The sequence below is a fragment of the Lycorma delicatula genome, chromosome 1, assembly GCF_047948215.1.
Source record: "Lycorma delicatula isolate Av1 chromosome 1, ASM4794821v1, whole genome shotgun sequence".
Classification (NCBI taxonomy): Eukaryota; Metazoa; Arthropoda; class Insecta; order Hemiptera; family Fulgoridae; genus Lycorma; species Lycorma delicatula.
The window spans coordinates 108,009,551-108,028,132 of NC_134455.1; the positions used below are offsets into that span (position 1 = coordinate 108,009,551).

At 28.6% G+C, this 18,582-nt stretch overlaps 1 protein-coding gene across 4 annotated transcripts in view; it reads left to right on the forward strand.

Moving 5' to 3' along the window:
• Window positions 1-18,582, forward strand: part of LOC142320868 (proton-coupled zinc antiporter SLC30A2-like) — a 145,725-nt gene that overhangs the window by 65,515 nt on the left and 61,628 nt on the right. For 3 of the 4 annotated variants that reach the window (XM_075358849.1, XM_075358865.1, XM_075358857.1), the window contains exons 3-4: window positions 3,476-3,543; window positions 15,459-15,664. In XM_075358849.1, the coding sequence (XP_075214964.1) occupies window positions 3,476-3,543; window positions 15,459-15,664 (274 nt within the window). The remainder of the gene's footprint in view (window positions 1-3,475; window positions 3,544-15,458; window positions 15,665-18,582) is intronic. The other variant, XM_075358871.1, reaches the window with a different exon arrangement.

An 18,582-nucleotide genomic window follows, 5' to 3' on the forward strand; every position in this document is an offset into this window, starting at 1 on the left:
TACAATTTTTATTCAGAACTTTTTCACGTAGGCTATTTACCTTCGCCTACAAAATTAAAAACCGATTTTTACCAATTTTGAACGGCCGTCATTTTGTCCAGTTAGCTAACATATTGTCCAGTTGTATATAAACAAATTATATGTACTCTTAATCTAAAACTCCATGTACTTCCTTAAATTCTACTAACTTTCTTCAAAAATCGTCCTTTTTCCCCCATTGACTGGACTACTAGAAAAAAGTGGATCTGACTGTGGAAAACAGAAGATTTATTGTATGACATCAGAACACTTATAATAATTTGAATTCTACTCCATATTAATATTTTAAATACCAGTAACAGATTAACCGTAAAATAAATGTCTGAAGATTTTAGTTAAATAAAATAAGTACAGAAAAATAAAACTCTATAAGACAGAAGCTCAAATTTATTTAAGCGCATATTATTTTTTGACAATAAATGAAAATGCAGAAATACAGATTCTTTTTTCTATTCAAGTAATATTCTGTTGTAATACATATAATTCACATAATTTACAAGTATGTTGCCCTGTTTTGTTACAGCAACTGAGTTGGTGAGCTAAAGAGGATAATTTCTGTTTTATCATATTCATACATTTAGTATTGTACACCTAATTGGGTAACATTAGCATTTTTGTATCTACAATTTTTTTATTGTCATTAACAGTTTTAATTATTATTATTATTATTATACCTCGTACTTACAAGTTATACTTTTGATTATTTTCATTTTCTACATAGTAATAACTAAGTATATTAAAAAGGCATGATGTGTTATATTAATCCAAAATGGAATGTTAAGCAGCACTGACTTTTTTTTTAACCGCATGCAAACTTTTTTTGTCGATGAAAATTATGTGAACTCGTATTTTTTAAACGTCTTAAATGAATATGTCGAAAAGAAAGATTTTTTCCCTTTAACTCTGAATTAATATTTAAAAATTATGGAAAATCTTTAATCTGTAGTAAATGAATTAAACCAATTTATGAATATCCTATTTTGGACAGTAGTACATGATACAATATTTATAATAATTGTCAGGAAGACATGAGTTTGCTACTGTATGGATAAAAGAAAACCTACCCCCATTATTTTTCTGGATAGATAAGGGAAACCTCTTAAAAGCTGCATTACAAAATATACAGTTAATTTTCGAACAAAGAATAGTTGTTAAAGTCTACATTAATAGTTAACAATACATAGAAATATTGCTAAATATGTAAAGACATTAATTAAAGGTAAGAATATTCAGAATTTTTAATTTTTTTAAGCTTTTTAAAACTTATCAACAAAATAAGTATATGATTTCTATAAAGGAAACTCTGAATTTTAACTTTTAGTGTGTAACACTATTAGTTAATTTTTTAGTTTGAAAAGATTCAAATTACATAAATAAAATAACAATTCTTTTTTATAAATATCTTTAACAGTCTTGCAATTTCTTTGTATCAAACAAGTTTCCTTCATCAGTTGCAATTAATTATATAATAATTTAGAACACAATTCAAGTGCAGTTAGAACATAAATTACACAAATTTGTACTTAATACACAAAATGCATCTAAACATATGATCAACAATGCATTAAAAATATGAAGTAGATGGTGGCAGACTTGCAGACACTACTCAATGATTGCTAATAATCTTTGTGTTTGTTCTATTTTTGTCGATGTTCCATCTGTGGTTGCAAATGACACTATTATAAAAATTGTTTGATTTGAAAGCCCTTTAGTCATTAAGTAAATCGTTTATATTGTATAATTTGAATTGCACTCGCGAGATGATTTTTACTGTAAAACTATATGAAGGTAAAATCTGGTGAAATTATGGTTATTTATTAAATATCATATATATTTTTTTTTTGTATTCATGATATTATTTTTAGTAAATGTGTTCCTTAAAGCTGTTAATAAATCTCCTTCCAGTTTCACCTTATAGAATTTGTTCCACTTGTTATATTTCATTTTAGAGATTTCCTGACTGATATCCATAATATTTTGGTTTTTTTTTCTCTAAAATAAATGATCTTGTTGAATGATATTTTTTTTAATGGCATGAGAAAGTAAGTTAGTATTCAATTGTGATAAAACTATTTCTATTTCTGTTATTTTTTTTTAATTTGTTTTTGTTCTTGTAATTAGCAAGTCTATTACTCGTATTTCCATTCTGTCATTCACATAATATATTATTATTACACTTACATTATACCATTATTCACATCTATGTGCTGTACAATATTGAATTCATGTTGGAGGTATTATTCTGTGTATGACTGCATTGTAAGAGCAATTTTTTTTTGGTAGTGAGAATTTATATACTGCATGATACGTATGTATATTTTATATTTGTTGTTTTAATTCTGAAGATTTTTTGTAGCATAAGATTGAGAAAATTTATTTTATTGTAGTTATTGTTTTCTATTAGAATGTAATTAATAATTAATTTTGTAGTTAATATTCGTGTTAATTAAAAGGTTCAGTTTATTTGTGCACATTCTAGGTGCACAATATCCGATGAGAATGGGAGGTTAGTAAAATTTATGTACTTACTAAGTAGCTTTTGGTATCAACTTATACTCAGTTATTCCTGCATTAGGAATATACGTAAACGTATTTAAAGATAATTTAGAGAAAGTTGCAGTTTTAAATAGTAATGACATTAATATGACTTCACTTTAAAAAATAAATTTTTTTGAACAAAAAGAAGGCCTTCTATTAGGTTCTCCCTGGATTATTAACTGACATTTAACAAAATTATTATGAAAACAAATTTTTGTTATCACACTTCAATAAACTTTTCAATAGTGTTCTCAGAAAAACATTAATAAATTTGTTTTTGTAAAAACGTTTTTGAATATGTTTAAGCAAATTAAAAAAAAAATGTATAAAATTCACTCTATATTCACAGTGAAAAGTGTTTATACTGCACTGGTTAATGTACATCCTCTCAATTTTCATTTTTGTGCTGTAGATGGGAGCTTGCTCTCTACTCAAACTCAAATAACAAGCAATTTCTGATTACTTTTATCTGCTGCAAACCACTCACTCTTTTATTATATGTAGATTCAGTTTGAATGTACTTTATACCAACTTCTGTGTTGAGTAAAGTGTTAAATACAATTCACTTCACATCATGCAGTCCTTTGAGCACAACATCAGCACTGCTTTTTTTATGTGACTGATTTTTTATGATCTGCGTGCACATATGAAATTCATGAATTATACGTTTGCATGTACTTAAGTGCTATTAAAAATGGATATGATGTGTTGTTATCGAAAAATGTTTTTTTTTTTTTTATAAATGTGGTCTTGAAGTTTTTCTGATTAATGTATTTTTACATGTCATTAGAAAAACATTTGTAATTTATAAACCCGCTTACATACTTTAAAGAACAGAATTATCATTTTTATTAAAGGAATAGTTTAAAACTATTACTTAATTTTTTCTTCTTTTTAGGAAAAGAAGAAAGCGTCAACAAGTTCAAAACAAACCAGTTACATTTTTCGAATTCGTAATTGTAGACAGTAAGTCGTGGATAAATTGGAATGTTAAATATAGTTATAATACAGTAATTATAAAAGTAATAGTTTGATAATTGGAAAAAAATAGTTACCCTCTTTTAATAAAATTAAACCAGTTTGTAAATCATAGTTTCAAATTATGAAGTAATTTTGAAATGTTTCGTTAATCATTGCAAAAGAGATTTTTAAGTTACAGTTAAAAATAGATTTTTTGGGTGACATGATGTTATTTAATGTGTGTTGTAAATGCTAGTAATACGTTGTAATACTGTGATATTTACAGCAAACATAATTAAAACTAGTGTTAGGTATGTACTGTGTCTTATGATTAACAGTGAAATTCTTTCAAATGGACAAATTTTTTCGTAAAGAATATTATTTAGATGTATTTTTTAATAATTAATTATTGTTGTAGTGTGTAATTACATACTGTGATGTCTAAATCCATCATGTTTAATATGACATCTATTTTTATTTTTAAATTTATTGCCGCTATAAAGATTGAATCAACTTTACAGTCTATGTGAGTAAGTATAAATGATATTTTCTCCCACAGTTTATAAAAGACTTATACCATTTGACAGAGATAAATATAATATTAGATCCATTTTGAAATCCATCCGCTTGATAGATTTTAATTACTAAATATGGTTTTGCAACTTTTTTCCATTTTCATATTTAGTCTCAAGTTTAAGAGAAATAATTTGAATGTATTGTTTTATGAAGATACAATACAATTCACAGGAACACTGTGAACCAATCTTCTCTGTTGGTGCAACTAGCTGTGGTAATAAAGATTGGATTGTTTTTATTTTTTGTCAAACATATCCTTTAACAAAAGCAAATGAATTACTTTATCATAGGAAACCAAACGAGTAATTTTGCTATTATTAAAATACATCTCTTGTGTATACTGTGATGGAAAAGAATATAATTTAAATGTATAATTTTTTATAAAAAATTAAATGTTAGTTGGTTTGTACAAAACCATGAAATGTTTTTATTAATAAGAAGTGAGAAAAGCAATCAGGAATGATACTTGAATAATTTTATTAAAATATTTCTATTAACAGCCCTCTTATTATTAAACCAGCTGATTAATAAGGTTTATCATATGGTGGGTTACTCTGGTTACATTTGTTATGTGATTATTGTTAATATAAAAAATAATTTAATTTTATCATCATTTTAAGGGGCACAAAAACATAAAACAAAACTAACAAAATTGAAATAAATAATTTCATTCTAGTAGCTCTTTTTAATTTTATTTTTTATCCTGTTTTATTTTATTTTAATAAAATTAATTGGAATAGATGTTCCCTTATTTTCCCTGTAAAGTAAAACTATTCAATTTTTTTTTTAGTTTCTTATTTCGACGCCATTACTTAATATTAAAAAAAAATTGAATTTGCAATATCCAAAAAACTGAAAATTTTATCGTTATGAATTTGAAGAGCAAGTGGTCGGTCGATGAAAATAAGCTTCTGTAAATTAAATATTCCGTATTGGCATGGAAATCACTATGTACTATATTAAAGTACAAGTACTACGTAATCATGAAGTCATCCTTTGTCATCTGCGTTTGTGCCACACTAGATCGAGGCACCCATTCGCTTTGTCACATTTGGTATGCTCGTTTCCATTTGGGTTGCCGTCAACTCTTCGTGTTAATGTTTTCTGCTTTTGTATGCCGTTACCTGGAAAATTTTGTTTGTGAAGTTTTGTGAATATTTTTAACTTTTTCAGAAAAATTATGTTATTGTTTTCATATCATTGAAGTACGACATTAGTTCCCGTTATTTTTTCGGGCGATATTAACCAACACGGTTATTAGCTTTTATAATAAAAAAGATTCTTTTGGCCAAAAACCTGAAGGATTATTTTAAAAAGGTCAATTTAAATATATGCTTGCAATATAATGCTAAAGATTCAGCAAAACTTTCCAAATGTATGTTTTGCTAATATTGAAAATTGTTTCTGTGCATATGTACTGCCTTATTATGTAATCTCCGAAATTCCTCCACCAGTGGAGTAACCAAAATAACATGATCTGTAAATCCACATTAAATATCATCAGTAGGATCAGATAACCGAAATTACCGTAAAATAAAACCCGAAACGTACACAATACTATTCATCCTCAATCAAGAACGAATCTACATATCATTTCTGCTACTCCTGGAATCCATCAGTCATGTACATTAATTTTCCAAGATAACTGTGGTATCGTGGAACCATTAGATTATAAGGTGAACTTTATATTGTTTTACCCTGGGCCTAGTAAATTACTTGGTGTAAATAAAATTTATTGAAATTTTAGTTAACAGATGTTTTCATCATAATGTAGACTACCATTAAATAAGAAAAATGTTTAAATTCTGTATTATTTAATTTTTATTCTTATAAATTTGATGCGATTTGCAATCTGAATCAGATTTATATAAACCATTTGTTTAAGTTATGTTATATAATCTACAGTGTAATGTATTTTTTTCAGTACCAAAATTTTTCGTTATAGAACCAGTGTGATTTATAAATTACGTTTCATCAATTAATCCAAAGAAAAGTCTTAAATGCGTACATCTTGTTAACATAATTTATTTAAAATATATATAAACACAAATTGTGTGTAAATTTTGTAATTATTGTGTATGTCTAAATGTTTACTTGAAAACTTAACAATTGTTCAACTGATATTTCATCTATCCGTTTACAACTTGTGTTTTAAAGATGTATTCTTTTTTTACTTTGAGCTCAGGGTTCGGCCCTTGCGTTAACATTTAATTGTGCCACGATCGACCTTGTAAATTTTTGTGTATTGCGTATATTACTTTTATTTATGTAAAATTACAAATGAGTTCTTTAATTTGTTTATGTATCTAATGTTTTACTTTTTCGTTCGTTTGATTTACAACTAGTCTCGTATTCCTTGACCGATTTCAATGAACTTTCTTTATTTTTAAAGCATTATTTATTTATTTAATGCTAATATGATGTACCTTTTATTTTATTCTCCATTAAAATTGGTTTACTTATTTAGCGACTTTGAAACCTTACTTTGTAGGATATTTATATTATATAAAAAAATTGGTTTTAATTTTTCGTTTAGAAGAAAGTGAAACAAGATGTTGATAATAGTCAGATGTGTTATTCAGTGATAAGTACAAATAGTTTTTTCTCTATTTAATGCATTACTGCTTTTAGATGTATTAATATTTTAGTGAAGTTGAAATTAATTATTAAAAAAAATACCGAAATGGGGAACTATTATTTCTTTTTTTTATTCTGAAACTTAGTTTTTAACGGATTTCAGTAGAAAGAAGATATTCTCAATTCGAACCGTATTAATTTTTTTTTTATCTACCTTCAAGTCATAATCATATCCAAATGGACTGATTTTATGTTTAATTTTTAATTTGTTGATAGGGTTCTCTAGTTTTCATGTTGTAAATTTTTTCTCGTAAATTTGTGAAGAATTTTCAAACGAATAAATATGTATATTGACTGACAATTTGTTGTTTTTTTTTTTTTTTTTTTGGTAGTCATCATTGCTTGGTGTTGAATTATTACAGCATTATCTGATTTTAATATCTGATAATTATTTTGCCTGAAAATTCAGAAAGTCTTTTTTTGGACTTATGATATCGCCACGTAAGCTTAAATCTTGTGCGTGGGATATGATATGGAAATGGAATTTTGTAGCGTATGAAAAATTCTATGCCTGACCGGGACACTTCGCCACGGAGATAATCAGTAATATATATATTTCCATACTCCAGTGAGTAATAATTTTCATTCGGAGTTAGCCTCTAGCGCATTTTTCTGTATTCCTTTTTTTATTTTTATCAAAACGCAGCCAAAAAAAGAAGAAAATTAACATATCCCCGCATTCCAGACCCCTAGCTTGCGTTCGGTAGTAGTCTTTTGCGTCATTGCTCTTCATTCCTTTAATTATTTTTGTTAGAACGCAGGTTTTTTTATCTGTACTTCAGAAGTACCTTTTTTCATAAGGGTAGCGTCTAAATTTTAAGCACAAATAAAAGTGAAATATGTAAATAAAATACTTAACTTCAATTTCTTTTTCAGTTTTTATTTATTTATTCCTTATTGCCTTGTTTTAACTTTTAAAAGTAGATATTTAAAATAGAAATGGAATAATATATTTTACTTTTAGTGCAATTTTTCCCAATCAGCGGTATAGTTTTATCCTTATTTGTCTCATTGCATAGTTGATATTTGTTATGCCCATAGAGTAAAGTAATCAATCTCAGGAACGAATCTAGATACTCTTGAAGCTACTCAGGAATTTCTGGTACTCTTGAAAGTTATACTTCATGTATTTTAATTTTCCAAGATGTTAATTTTAACATAAACGATGTAAATGTTTTATATGAATGTAAACATACATATATATATACACACATGTTTCCTCCAACCAGTTATTCCAGCTCCTGCCGTGTCTGGGTTTGTGTGTATAAGCAAAGCAGTTACTCCTACCGGCTTTCCAGGCCTGATGTAGATGTAATGTAAATGTAATTATACCAATAAGCAAGTAGCCTGGAACAAATTCAGATCGACCTCTCCTGAGATGTCTGGTTAATTGAAACCCATCTATCAAAGAACTCGGTATCCACTGTCTAGTATTCAAATCTATATAAAAGATATACATATACAAGGACTCAAACCTTAAAAAATCAGACTTTGAAAATCAGCTGATTTTGTGGTGATGAGTTTAACCACTATATATATATATATATATATATGTCGGAGAATAAAGTACAGTGGAGTATCTTCCGACAAAACGATGAGAATATTCTTTAGAATATCTGTATTTTTAGTAGTTTTAAGAAATGTACTATTACTTGTAATGTTTTGTAAAATAAGGTTTAAATTGTTTTATTGCGGTAGGCTTAGGCCTAGGTAGGCACATGGTTGTCAACGTAGTCGGGATCCCAGGACGATAGGGGTATCATAAAATTAATAAGGAAAAGGAAATATGCAGTAGGTATATTATTTGAGAATATTGAGAAAAGGTAGTCTTGCTTTGGAACCCAGATCGAACGGACGTCCTGGTGGTCGCGAATTCGTTGTTTCCCTGAGCCTCGGTCTATCGCAGGTTGTTTTAGTATTGTTTGAGTTCTAAATTAAATTAATCTTATATTATGATTCGTGTACTGCTGAGTTATTGATGGGTGATAGTTATCATTTGTAATTGTTTCATTGTACGAGTTGTCTACTCATTTTTATTGGTTGAGCTTTATTATAGTCTTATATATTCTCCACTTGTAATAATAAAAGTGAGTGAAACACAAAACGTTGAATCCCTGACAAATCTCCTCGCCTCTCCGACATATATATATTTATTTATTTATTTAATGTATGGGATAAAGTAGTTGTGTGTTTTATTTATTTAATAGTGATAAAAAGTAACTTGTTTTCAAAATTTAGAATTTTGGCACCCATATAAAATATTCTTCATAATTTATAGGTTTACTGTATTAAATATTGAATAGCATCTGCTGTTAAAAATGGTTATATAATGGCAATTTTATCACTAAAATTTAATTTTTAATTTGTGTATTTAGTGTTTATATGGAAAATATTTTAATAAGATGCATCCAAACAGAAGTAAAATTTAAATATGAGTTGTTTAATAGCCTGCTACTATTTAAATCATATTTAGACATGATTAAAAATAGTGAAAACTTTAAAAATGATATTGGAGAAAGATTAAATAAGTTCAGTTAAGCCAAATTTGATGAAAACTAATTGGTTAATGGATTACTCAGCTGCTAGTATATTGTATTAGATAACCAATAATGATCTGTTCAGTTAAAAGCTAGCTTGTACATTAGTTTTTCTTGGGGTTCAATATACTACAAGTGTCTGTAAATTTTAAGCTTAATTCATCTTCATTTTAAAAAATATCTTAAACATGTAAAATCATAATTGTAAATTTTTTTTGTCTTCAATCATTTGACTGGTTTGATGCAGCTCTCCAAGATTCCGTATCTAGTGCTAGTCGTTTCATTTCTGTATACCCCCTACATCCTACATCCCTAACAATTTGTTTTACATATTCCAAACGTTGCCTGCCTATACAATTTTTTCCTTCTACCTGTCCCTCCAATATTAAATTGGAGGGACATATTCCAGGATGCCTTAGTATGTGGCCTATAAGTCTGTCTCTTCTCTTAACTATATTTTTCCAAATGCTTCTTTCTTCATCTATTTGCCGCAATACCTCTTCATTTGTCACTTTATCCACCCATCTGATTTTTAACATTCTCCTATAGCACCGTATTTCAAAAGCTTCTAATCTTTTCTTCTCAGATACTCCGATTGCCCAAGTTTCACTTCCATATAAAGCGACACTCCAAACATACACTTTCAAACATCTTTTCCTGACATTTAAATTAATTTTTGATGTAAACAAATTATATTTCTTACTGAAGGCTCATTTAGCTTGTGCTATTCGGCATTTTATATCGCTCCTGCTTCGTCCATCTTTAGTAATTCTACTTCCCAAATAACAAAATTCTTCTACCTCCAATAATCTTTTCTCCTCCTATTTTCACATTCAGTGGTCCATCTTTGTTATTTCTACTAAATTTCATTACTTTTGTTTTGTTCTTGTTTATTTTCATCCGATAGTTCCTTATTACAATGATTCTAGTAATAATTTCTATTAATTATATATTAATCCCATATTATTAATACTAATTTATGTTAATAAAAATAATAATATTAATATTTTATTAGAATAATAATAATAATACCAAACAGATTAATCCTAATAAATAAGAAATGCTATTATAGGGCAGCAATCCCTGTTTATAAACTCAAAATCTGTGTGTTGTATCTGGTACAATGTTGTTATATGGCAAAAAAAACAGACCCATATTACCAGCAGGACTGTAGAATATTTTACTGTTTTAAATGTTAAATTTCTAGCTCAGCATCACTGCATTTCATTTATTAAATTAACATGAATTGTTCTGTTACTCTTTTGTTAACAAGATAGCTTCCTAAATTTCTTTCAACTTTGATATGACGGAACATGCAACAAGTGTATAAATATATTTATTATTGCACACATTTGTACTTCATATTATTAATTGTTCATCTTGTTTGTATGTTGGTCATAGCTGAATGCCCAAAACACTGAGAAATATATTATCTATAAACATTTACTTTTATACAAATATGTAGTATTTTAAACCTGTAGTTAATCCTGAATTTAATATCTGTTTATATTTAGAACTCTAGTACAGAATTGAACATTTTCTCATTTTTAATGTAAATAAATTTATTACTTTCCAATAGGATGAAACATATTTTTATGCGGTTGAATGACTGACTGAATCATTGGTTTGATTTGTCATTAAAGATTGATAGTTTCGTGTAAGGAATCTGATGTTATAAAATTTACATTAACATTTCAGACCCATAAGCATAAAATTTGTGAAACAGGTATTGTTTAAAACAGAATATTATTGTCTAAAATATCTGCTCATTTTGCAAGTTTAGACATACAATATTTATTGTGAAATTTTAGATTATTTAATGAATTACTATGATTAAAATAAGTTAGCATTCCAGAAGTTTTATTTTACATAAGGTGTAGGTTCATTAATATCAAGAAAACTAAATTAGTACAAATATAATGTTGTACAGTTAGATTGTATTTAAAGATATTCCAGTGAAAGATGCAGAGAGTTTATGCAAAAGTTAGTATACTTTATGGAACTACGGAAATGTAGTTATTATATTATTATTAATGTAGTACCTTATATTATTATTGAAGGCTTGATATTATCAGCAATATTATAATTAGACATTACTATATTACAAGTTAGTAATATATTTCCACTAAACTAATATAAAAGAAATAAATAGAAATATATATAAATAATTGTTAAAAAAATTGTTTGACTAAATATATACTATCTAGACATCAATAAGTCAGAGATATTGATTCATGATGAATCTTATCAAAAATTCTGTGATAGAATTAAAAGAAAGCTATAATTTTTTTCTCTAATTTATATATTTTATAAATGCGTGTAATTTATAATTCAACAATAAAACTTTACAAGAAATACTGTCGTGTTTTAATGTAAGGTAAATAATACCATGTCTGTTATTATACCCTGAGTTACCAAAATAAGTTTACCAAGGCTCAAAGAAATGTGCAAAGGGTTCAAAAAGGGAACACCACCACCAATATAAACAATCACAAATTAAAGTACAAAAATCAATATTCATGAAACAAGTTAAATTTATTGACTATAAAAATACCTGTGAAATCTAATAAGTTTATATAAATATTTTTAAAACAAAATTATTTAATAAGGAAAATGTAAATAATGCATGGAATGGATTCCAAAAGTTTTTAGTGTTTTTGTTTCAAATTCTTTTGGCCAGTTATAAAAACTAAACATTAATGTAGGTAAAAAGATCCACATACTTCAACATTGGTATCCAACATAACTAGTTTAAAAAAATATTAAAATGTAACAGTTTCTAATTCATTTATAATACACCTTGTTTTGGTGAAAGAGAAACCTTTACCTGATGCTGCGTCTAGCTTTTGTTCTAAATCAAGCTTCTTCAGGGAGTACCACTAGAAGTACTGAGTGTTATCATGTTGTTGGATGTGTTGCTGAGTTTGCATTTTGTTTTAATGGATTCCTGTTAATGAAGTTTTTGAAGAGTGTCTGTGATTTAAATTGTCTGTCTATTTAGAATGTTGTTTTTTGGATTTATCTATTTATTAATATGCTCAAATATGTCTATTTTTCACTTGAGCTAATAGAAATATACAAACACAAAAAAATTATAAATGAACAGATACAATTTAAATTAAAGACAGTCTTTGAGCATATCACAAACATCTTTTAAAACCTAACTCTTAACCACTATCATGTTCAGTGGCACATTAATACTTAGCACTCCCAGTAGTAATTTATGATGAAGCTTGATATAGAGAAAAAGCCAACTCAGACTCAGCCTAAACTTTTAATAAGTTTCACCTTAAATTTAACAATATTATAATCAATTTTAAAATTGTTCAGCGCAGACTTCATGCACTGTTGTTTCAGTTAATGTTACTGTCTAAGTTACATGGTAAAGACCCTGGCAAGACGGTAGATGTTGATAAGATTTGACACTAATAATAAAAAAAGTTCTTATAAAAATTCTTTTTTCGGATCAGTACATTAATAATAATATATGTAGATCATATCAGGAATAGGTAGGCATGCTCTTCCTTGGATAAAAATAGGAATGGCCCCCAGCTTTTGCCTGCATGGATCAGGGGAAACACGATAAAACATTGAACACCATCACAAAATTCACAATTAATTATAACAACATATTAATTGTTTGAAATATAAACACATAAAATAATAGTAAGGTGAACATGAAAATACTAAAAACATAAAATAACAAAATAAATTGCACAGAAAGTCATTCAACATGTGTATGTTGATTGGTGGTGCAGAAAATTTGGGATTTTGTTTTAATTAATTTTTTTTTAAAATTCATCAACAGAGTAATATTGTTTCTGTAAAATATCATTTAATTTTATTTTAAATAAATTGGTGGAAAGATTTTTTAAATTGTTTGGTAAATGGTACAGTTTATTGAAAATGGAACTGGTAGCAGCTGTAATAGTAAGACCCTTTCTTGAATTATATTGAGTTACAAGAAAGTTCTATGGTATATAGTGATTTGGTAGAAATGATATTATTATTATAAGTGAAGATTGCATATTCATAAATATAAACACACAAGTTAATTAAATTAATTTTAGTGTACAAAACTTAGCATAACTCTAGCTGACAGTATTGCCTTAACTGAAGATTACTGTTTGTAATGTCTGTTTTGACTTTACCAATAATGCATCTCTTCCATTAATACAGAACAGTTAGTGAAGAGTAAGATATCTGCTACACAAACAAAACCACACATATGTAGAAGTGCTTTTAAAGTAGCAGTTACTATATGCTGTAATATTTTAACACACACTTTTGTATTGAATAAAATGCAGGCTTTAATTTTTCAATAAGGATAAATGTTCAGCGGGTGTCATTTTAATTTATTAAAATTTTTTTAATACACAGAGGACAATCTGTTTTGGTACAACCATGATTTATTGATATAAGGTAACTGGAAAAATTAATTTACCTTTTAGTATAAAATTAAATGAACATAATCAGTGATATTATTCTTATGTAATTTATAATTTTTGTTTGTAATGACAAAAACAAGTAGTTTTGTTACATATTTATCATGTGAATATTATATATATATATATATATTGTGGGATAAAGTGATATAATAATCAACATAACAATACTGATATATTATTTTGTGGGTGTAATAGTATTACAATATTCTCTATGTTACTATTTGTAAAGATATTGGTTAAAATATTACCTCTTCTGTAATACTTGTATATTTCCGTTAATATAGTTCATAATATTATTATCAATATAATGAATATATGAGAACTGCATAAAATGCTGCCTATATGTAATTGGAAGTGAGCAGACTTGACACAATATAATCATAATTTAATGATTAGAGAAACATTCAAAGCTGTCAGCTTTTCAATTACAAACTGAACCAATTAATAATAAATTCAATTTAATATGTTATTTAAAATTATAGTTTCGGTTTTCATTATTAATAGCCATGGGTAGAAACAGGCAGGTGATAAGCAATTTAGGACTAGAGGGGGTGTTTTCCATTTCTTTAATAATCTTCTCTTTAGTTATTTAACATTTCATATTAAAGAAGTATGAAACAGCCACCATTATTTGTTGTATGTTGCGTTCCTTTTCTTTGGTAAAGAAAAATTAGTTTAGTATTGTTTTATCTGGATTCTTTTTTATTTATTTTATTGGCAACAATAACCATATCTTATAGTTTTTTTTTGTGAATAACAAGTCAGTTTACAAGTATTTATTGTTTTATTACTGTTTATTGCAGTTACTCCCTTTTTATTTGCTATTCTGTAAAATTTTCCTGAATTAACTAATAAAAAAATAAACACTTAAGTAAATATAAGGTATTCTTGGAAATGTGAAATTTAGAAAAACAATATTGTTTTTATCTAAATAATATTTATTGAAAAACAAACAAGTTCAATTCTTGATTTTTATGATGTTCTCCCATTGATTAATAAAAAATAATGTTAAATAATATGAATTATCAATGTAAAACAAATCATGGGCCTGGGTAAGATAGGAAACCTGATCTCTTATGTATTATAACACCTAAAATGTATTTGATAATATCATGTAAATTGTAACGAAAAATAAAATGCCATTGGCCAAAGTTACTTTAAGTGAACAGGTTCTTTGAATACCCAAGTTGAACAACATTGCAGGCAGTAATAAAGAAACTGTGTGCTGTTTGTTATAATTATTAATGGCATTGTAGTTATGGTACTTAAAATTATTGTAAATAAATTACTATTAAGTTATATATCCTAACAGATTATGTACCACTCAATTAGACTGTAAGAAATTATAATGAGTAAATTTACCACTTTATTAGATCAGAGGATTTATTAGATTAGAGGTTTAAACACTTAACAGAAAGGTTTTGTGTTTACTGGAAAACCCTGATTTATAAGTTAACCTTCACTGACTTTTTCGATTAGCGCTAGAGATCAAGCAAGAAACACAACTGCAACGGTTAATTTTCAAGTTTGTAATTAACGATAACCTACTAACACCTGCTTCTTTCTATTCATACTAGTTTTTATTTATTTAATTAAAACATTTTCAGGGATAATTAAAATTTATTTTTTATTATTATTTATATTTTAATATTGCATTAGCTTCTGTTTATTTGTTGGTTATATATTGTTTTTGAATAAAGTATTGTTTACCATTTTATTTAAGTTTCAGTGATCCATCCTTGTATGGCTCCCTGCCAGATCAGATGGACTCATTGGCTCCAGAAGATGGAACTGCGAGCAGTATTGGATCCAATGTTACACGAAACTCGCAACGAGTAATCTTCTGTGTTCATGGCAAACCAAGCGGTTGTTGTGCTAAACAACTTTCTTCTGCCAGCAATGAGGATGTACCACAGACTATTACTATAGGTATTAAAATTTAACTTTTTTGTATCAAAATTTTGTAATTATTCAGTAATTATGAATAAAATGGGTAAAAAAGTTATCCTTTGATATTTTTTTTGGAATAGAAGATCCAGCTTCATCTGATAGGCACTTCATCTATTAGGTTTGTTGTTCAGCCACTGTACAGAAAACTTACAATCTTGTGTTGGTCCAGAGGCAACTGCTGCAAGAAGATATCAAGGATGTCCTGGTATTCTCATCATGAAGAACCTGGCAGGGTGAGATCTGCACCCACTGAACCAATAGTAGGGAAAAAGATATCAAAAATAAAAAGATTAACTGATGCACAATTTGTGCATTTTAAAAAGTGGCTGTTTATGTACCTATATTACATAAGGGATAAGGTAGAATTTCTGAAAAAAATGGTATTTTAGAAAAGTAGGAGAGCTTGATATATATTTTAACAAAAGATTTTCTTGGCTTAGACATCATTGGCACCACCAAATGTTAGTAAATAGTCATCTGAAGCAAAATCTCAAGCAGATTTAATATCGAAACAAAGATATAAATAAAAATCGAGCACCAAAATTAACCTCTTCATTTACATTATAGGTTAGATACATTTTTTTAACATTTTACCTTTATACCAGCTATAACTAACCACTGCAGTTACTCAGTTTTCCTCTCACAGCACTTTGAGGATTATTCACACTATTTTTAGCATTAACCCTCAGTTAACAATAATACTCAAAGTTACTCTAGTTAACTTGCTTTAACGTACTGTCGCCAGATGGTAAGTGGCACCTTAGAATCTTATGGTAGCCCTGAAAAGGGTTTTTGGTTCCACAAGCCAGTCTCCAGTGATGTCGGCTCAGCTGTAGTCAGGGAGTTAGAATCAGATCGAGCTTCCCTTCAGTGGTGGCAATTTAGTTCTCACTACAGCATGAGAGTGATGGTCCCCAGAGCCCCCACAGTGTCGGTCATCTTCTACCAGCATGGCTGAGGCGGTTCTCCCTGAGCAATCTCACTTGGGCTGGCTCCTGCTGGTGGGTTTGCTGGCCAGGGTGCTCAGCCCGGCAAGCTGAGGCAGGAAGAAAGTGTCAGCTCCCTCAATGAACCGGCCAGGCCTGCTGCTTTGGTGAATATGTTGTGAGGTGTGAGGCATCCACCAGGATATCCCACATTGAACTGGCCAGGGAACTCCTACTCCACCACCTCCAGCTAGGGGTCAGTGATGGAATGAGCTTTCAAAACACAAGAGTAGCAGGAGATTTGTGTATCTCCCTACTAATTGTACAGCCTGGACAGAAGCTCCTTGCTGCTGTGTCATTCTTTTATCAATTTGACAGTTCAGGCTTTTTATTTGGCGGTAATATATTAATATGTTTTATTTACGAACAGAATTGTGTATTGCATTCTGATTTTTTCTTATAGTATTTTTCATGCTGATTTAAAATATGGAATCGGAATTCTTGTCGCTTAGTTTTTTTTGTAACGACCATTCTTATTTTCAGGAAGTATCATGCATGACCTCCATAAGCATAGCATTTTGTGAATGTATTTAATTATATTATTTATCAACTAAATAGCCTTTGTTTATTTATTACAGTCCCTTAATTGTTGTCACATTAATTTGTTAGACATTAGTCATCATGTTTATTACTTGCACACTAATTAAATGAACAAGAATGCGACTCATTCTTCCTATTTTCATCTTACTATAAACATATCTTCCACTCATTAGTTATTTCTATCGTTATTATATTTACTTATAAACTGTCATGCAGACTAGAGAAATATTTTTAATTCTCATTCAAGTGCGTACTCTTGTGTGTGCAACATTCACATTTGTAGCTTTCATATTTGCAAGTATATGTTTTTCAGTAAAGTGAGTATATGTTTATAAAGTGTTTATTTTTAAACAATATTAGTTATTGTAATGTATTAACAATACCTCGCAGTTGCATTAATCATCCAAACAATTTCTGCTACATCTGTGGTGAGGTAACGTTGAAGTCTTAGAAAAGAAATATAACTCCATTGATAAGAAAGTAATGTGAACTGTATTTTGGATGTAAATTAGGTGAACAGGACAAATCTGGGGCTCCTCATATTTGCTGTGCTTCTTGTGTTAACATTGTTGACTGGTTGGCCAAATGGATCTTGTCACATGCCATTTCCAATTCCAGTTTGGAGAGAACCGAAGGATCATAACACAGCCTGTTATTTTTGTGTAATAAAGGCATTTAGGATAACAGCTAAAAATAGACGTAGTGTTAAATACCCTAATATTCCCTGGACCATGGTGCCAGTGCATAGCCAAGAGCTTCCAATTCCAGTACCACCAGAAACATGGGACTTAGATGAAGATGAAAATGTCAAATCTTGTGCTAACTTATCAGGCGATGAAGAAAGAGATCCACACTTTTTAGAAAATGGATACACTAAACCCCATTTAAATAATTAGACATAATTAAATGAACTGGTTTATGATCTAAATTTAACAAAGAATCAAGACCGAAGGGATGGCATCTTTTACAAACAAACACTAAAATAAGTGCTTTCCATGACAGGCAGTCAGAATTTGAACATCTCTTCTCTCAATATGAAAACTTAGTATACTGTAATTATGTGGACTGTTTACTGGAAGCTTTGGGATTTATGCAACATCCTGACAAATGGTGACTTTTTATTGACTCATCAAAGCTTACTTAGAGAGCTGTTCTACGTCACATAGGAAATAAATACCCATCAGTACCATTAATGTACGCTGTTCACATAAAAATATGTCTTAGCGCTTTTACTTGAACTGCAACTGGGATACACTAAGTTCTGTTGGTTTTTGTGCGAGTGGGACAGCAGGGATAGGAAAAACCATTACATAAAAGAGCACAGTGGCCAAAGAGAGAGGTACTGACTGTAGGAAAGAAGAGTGTTATTAG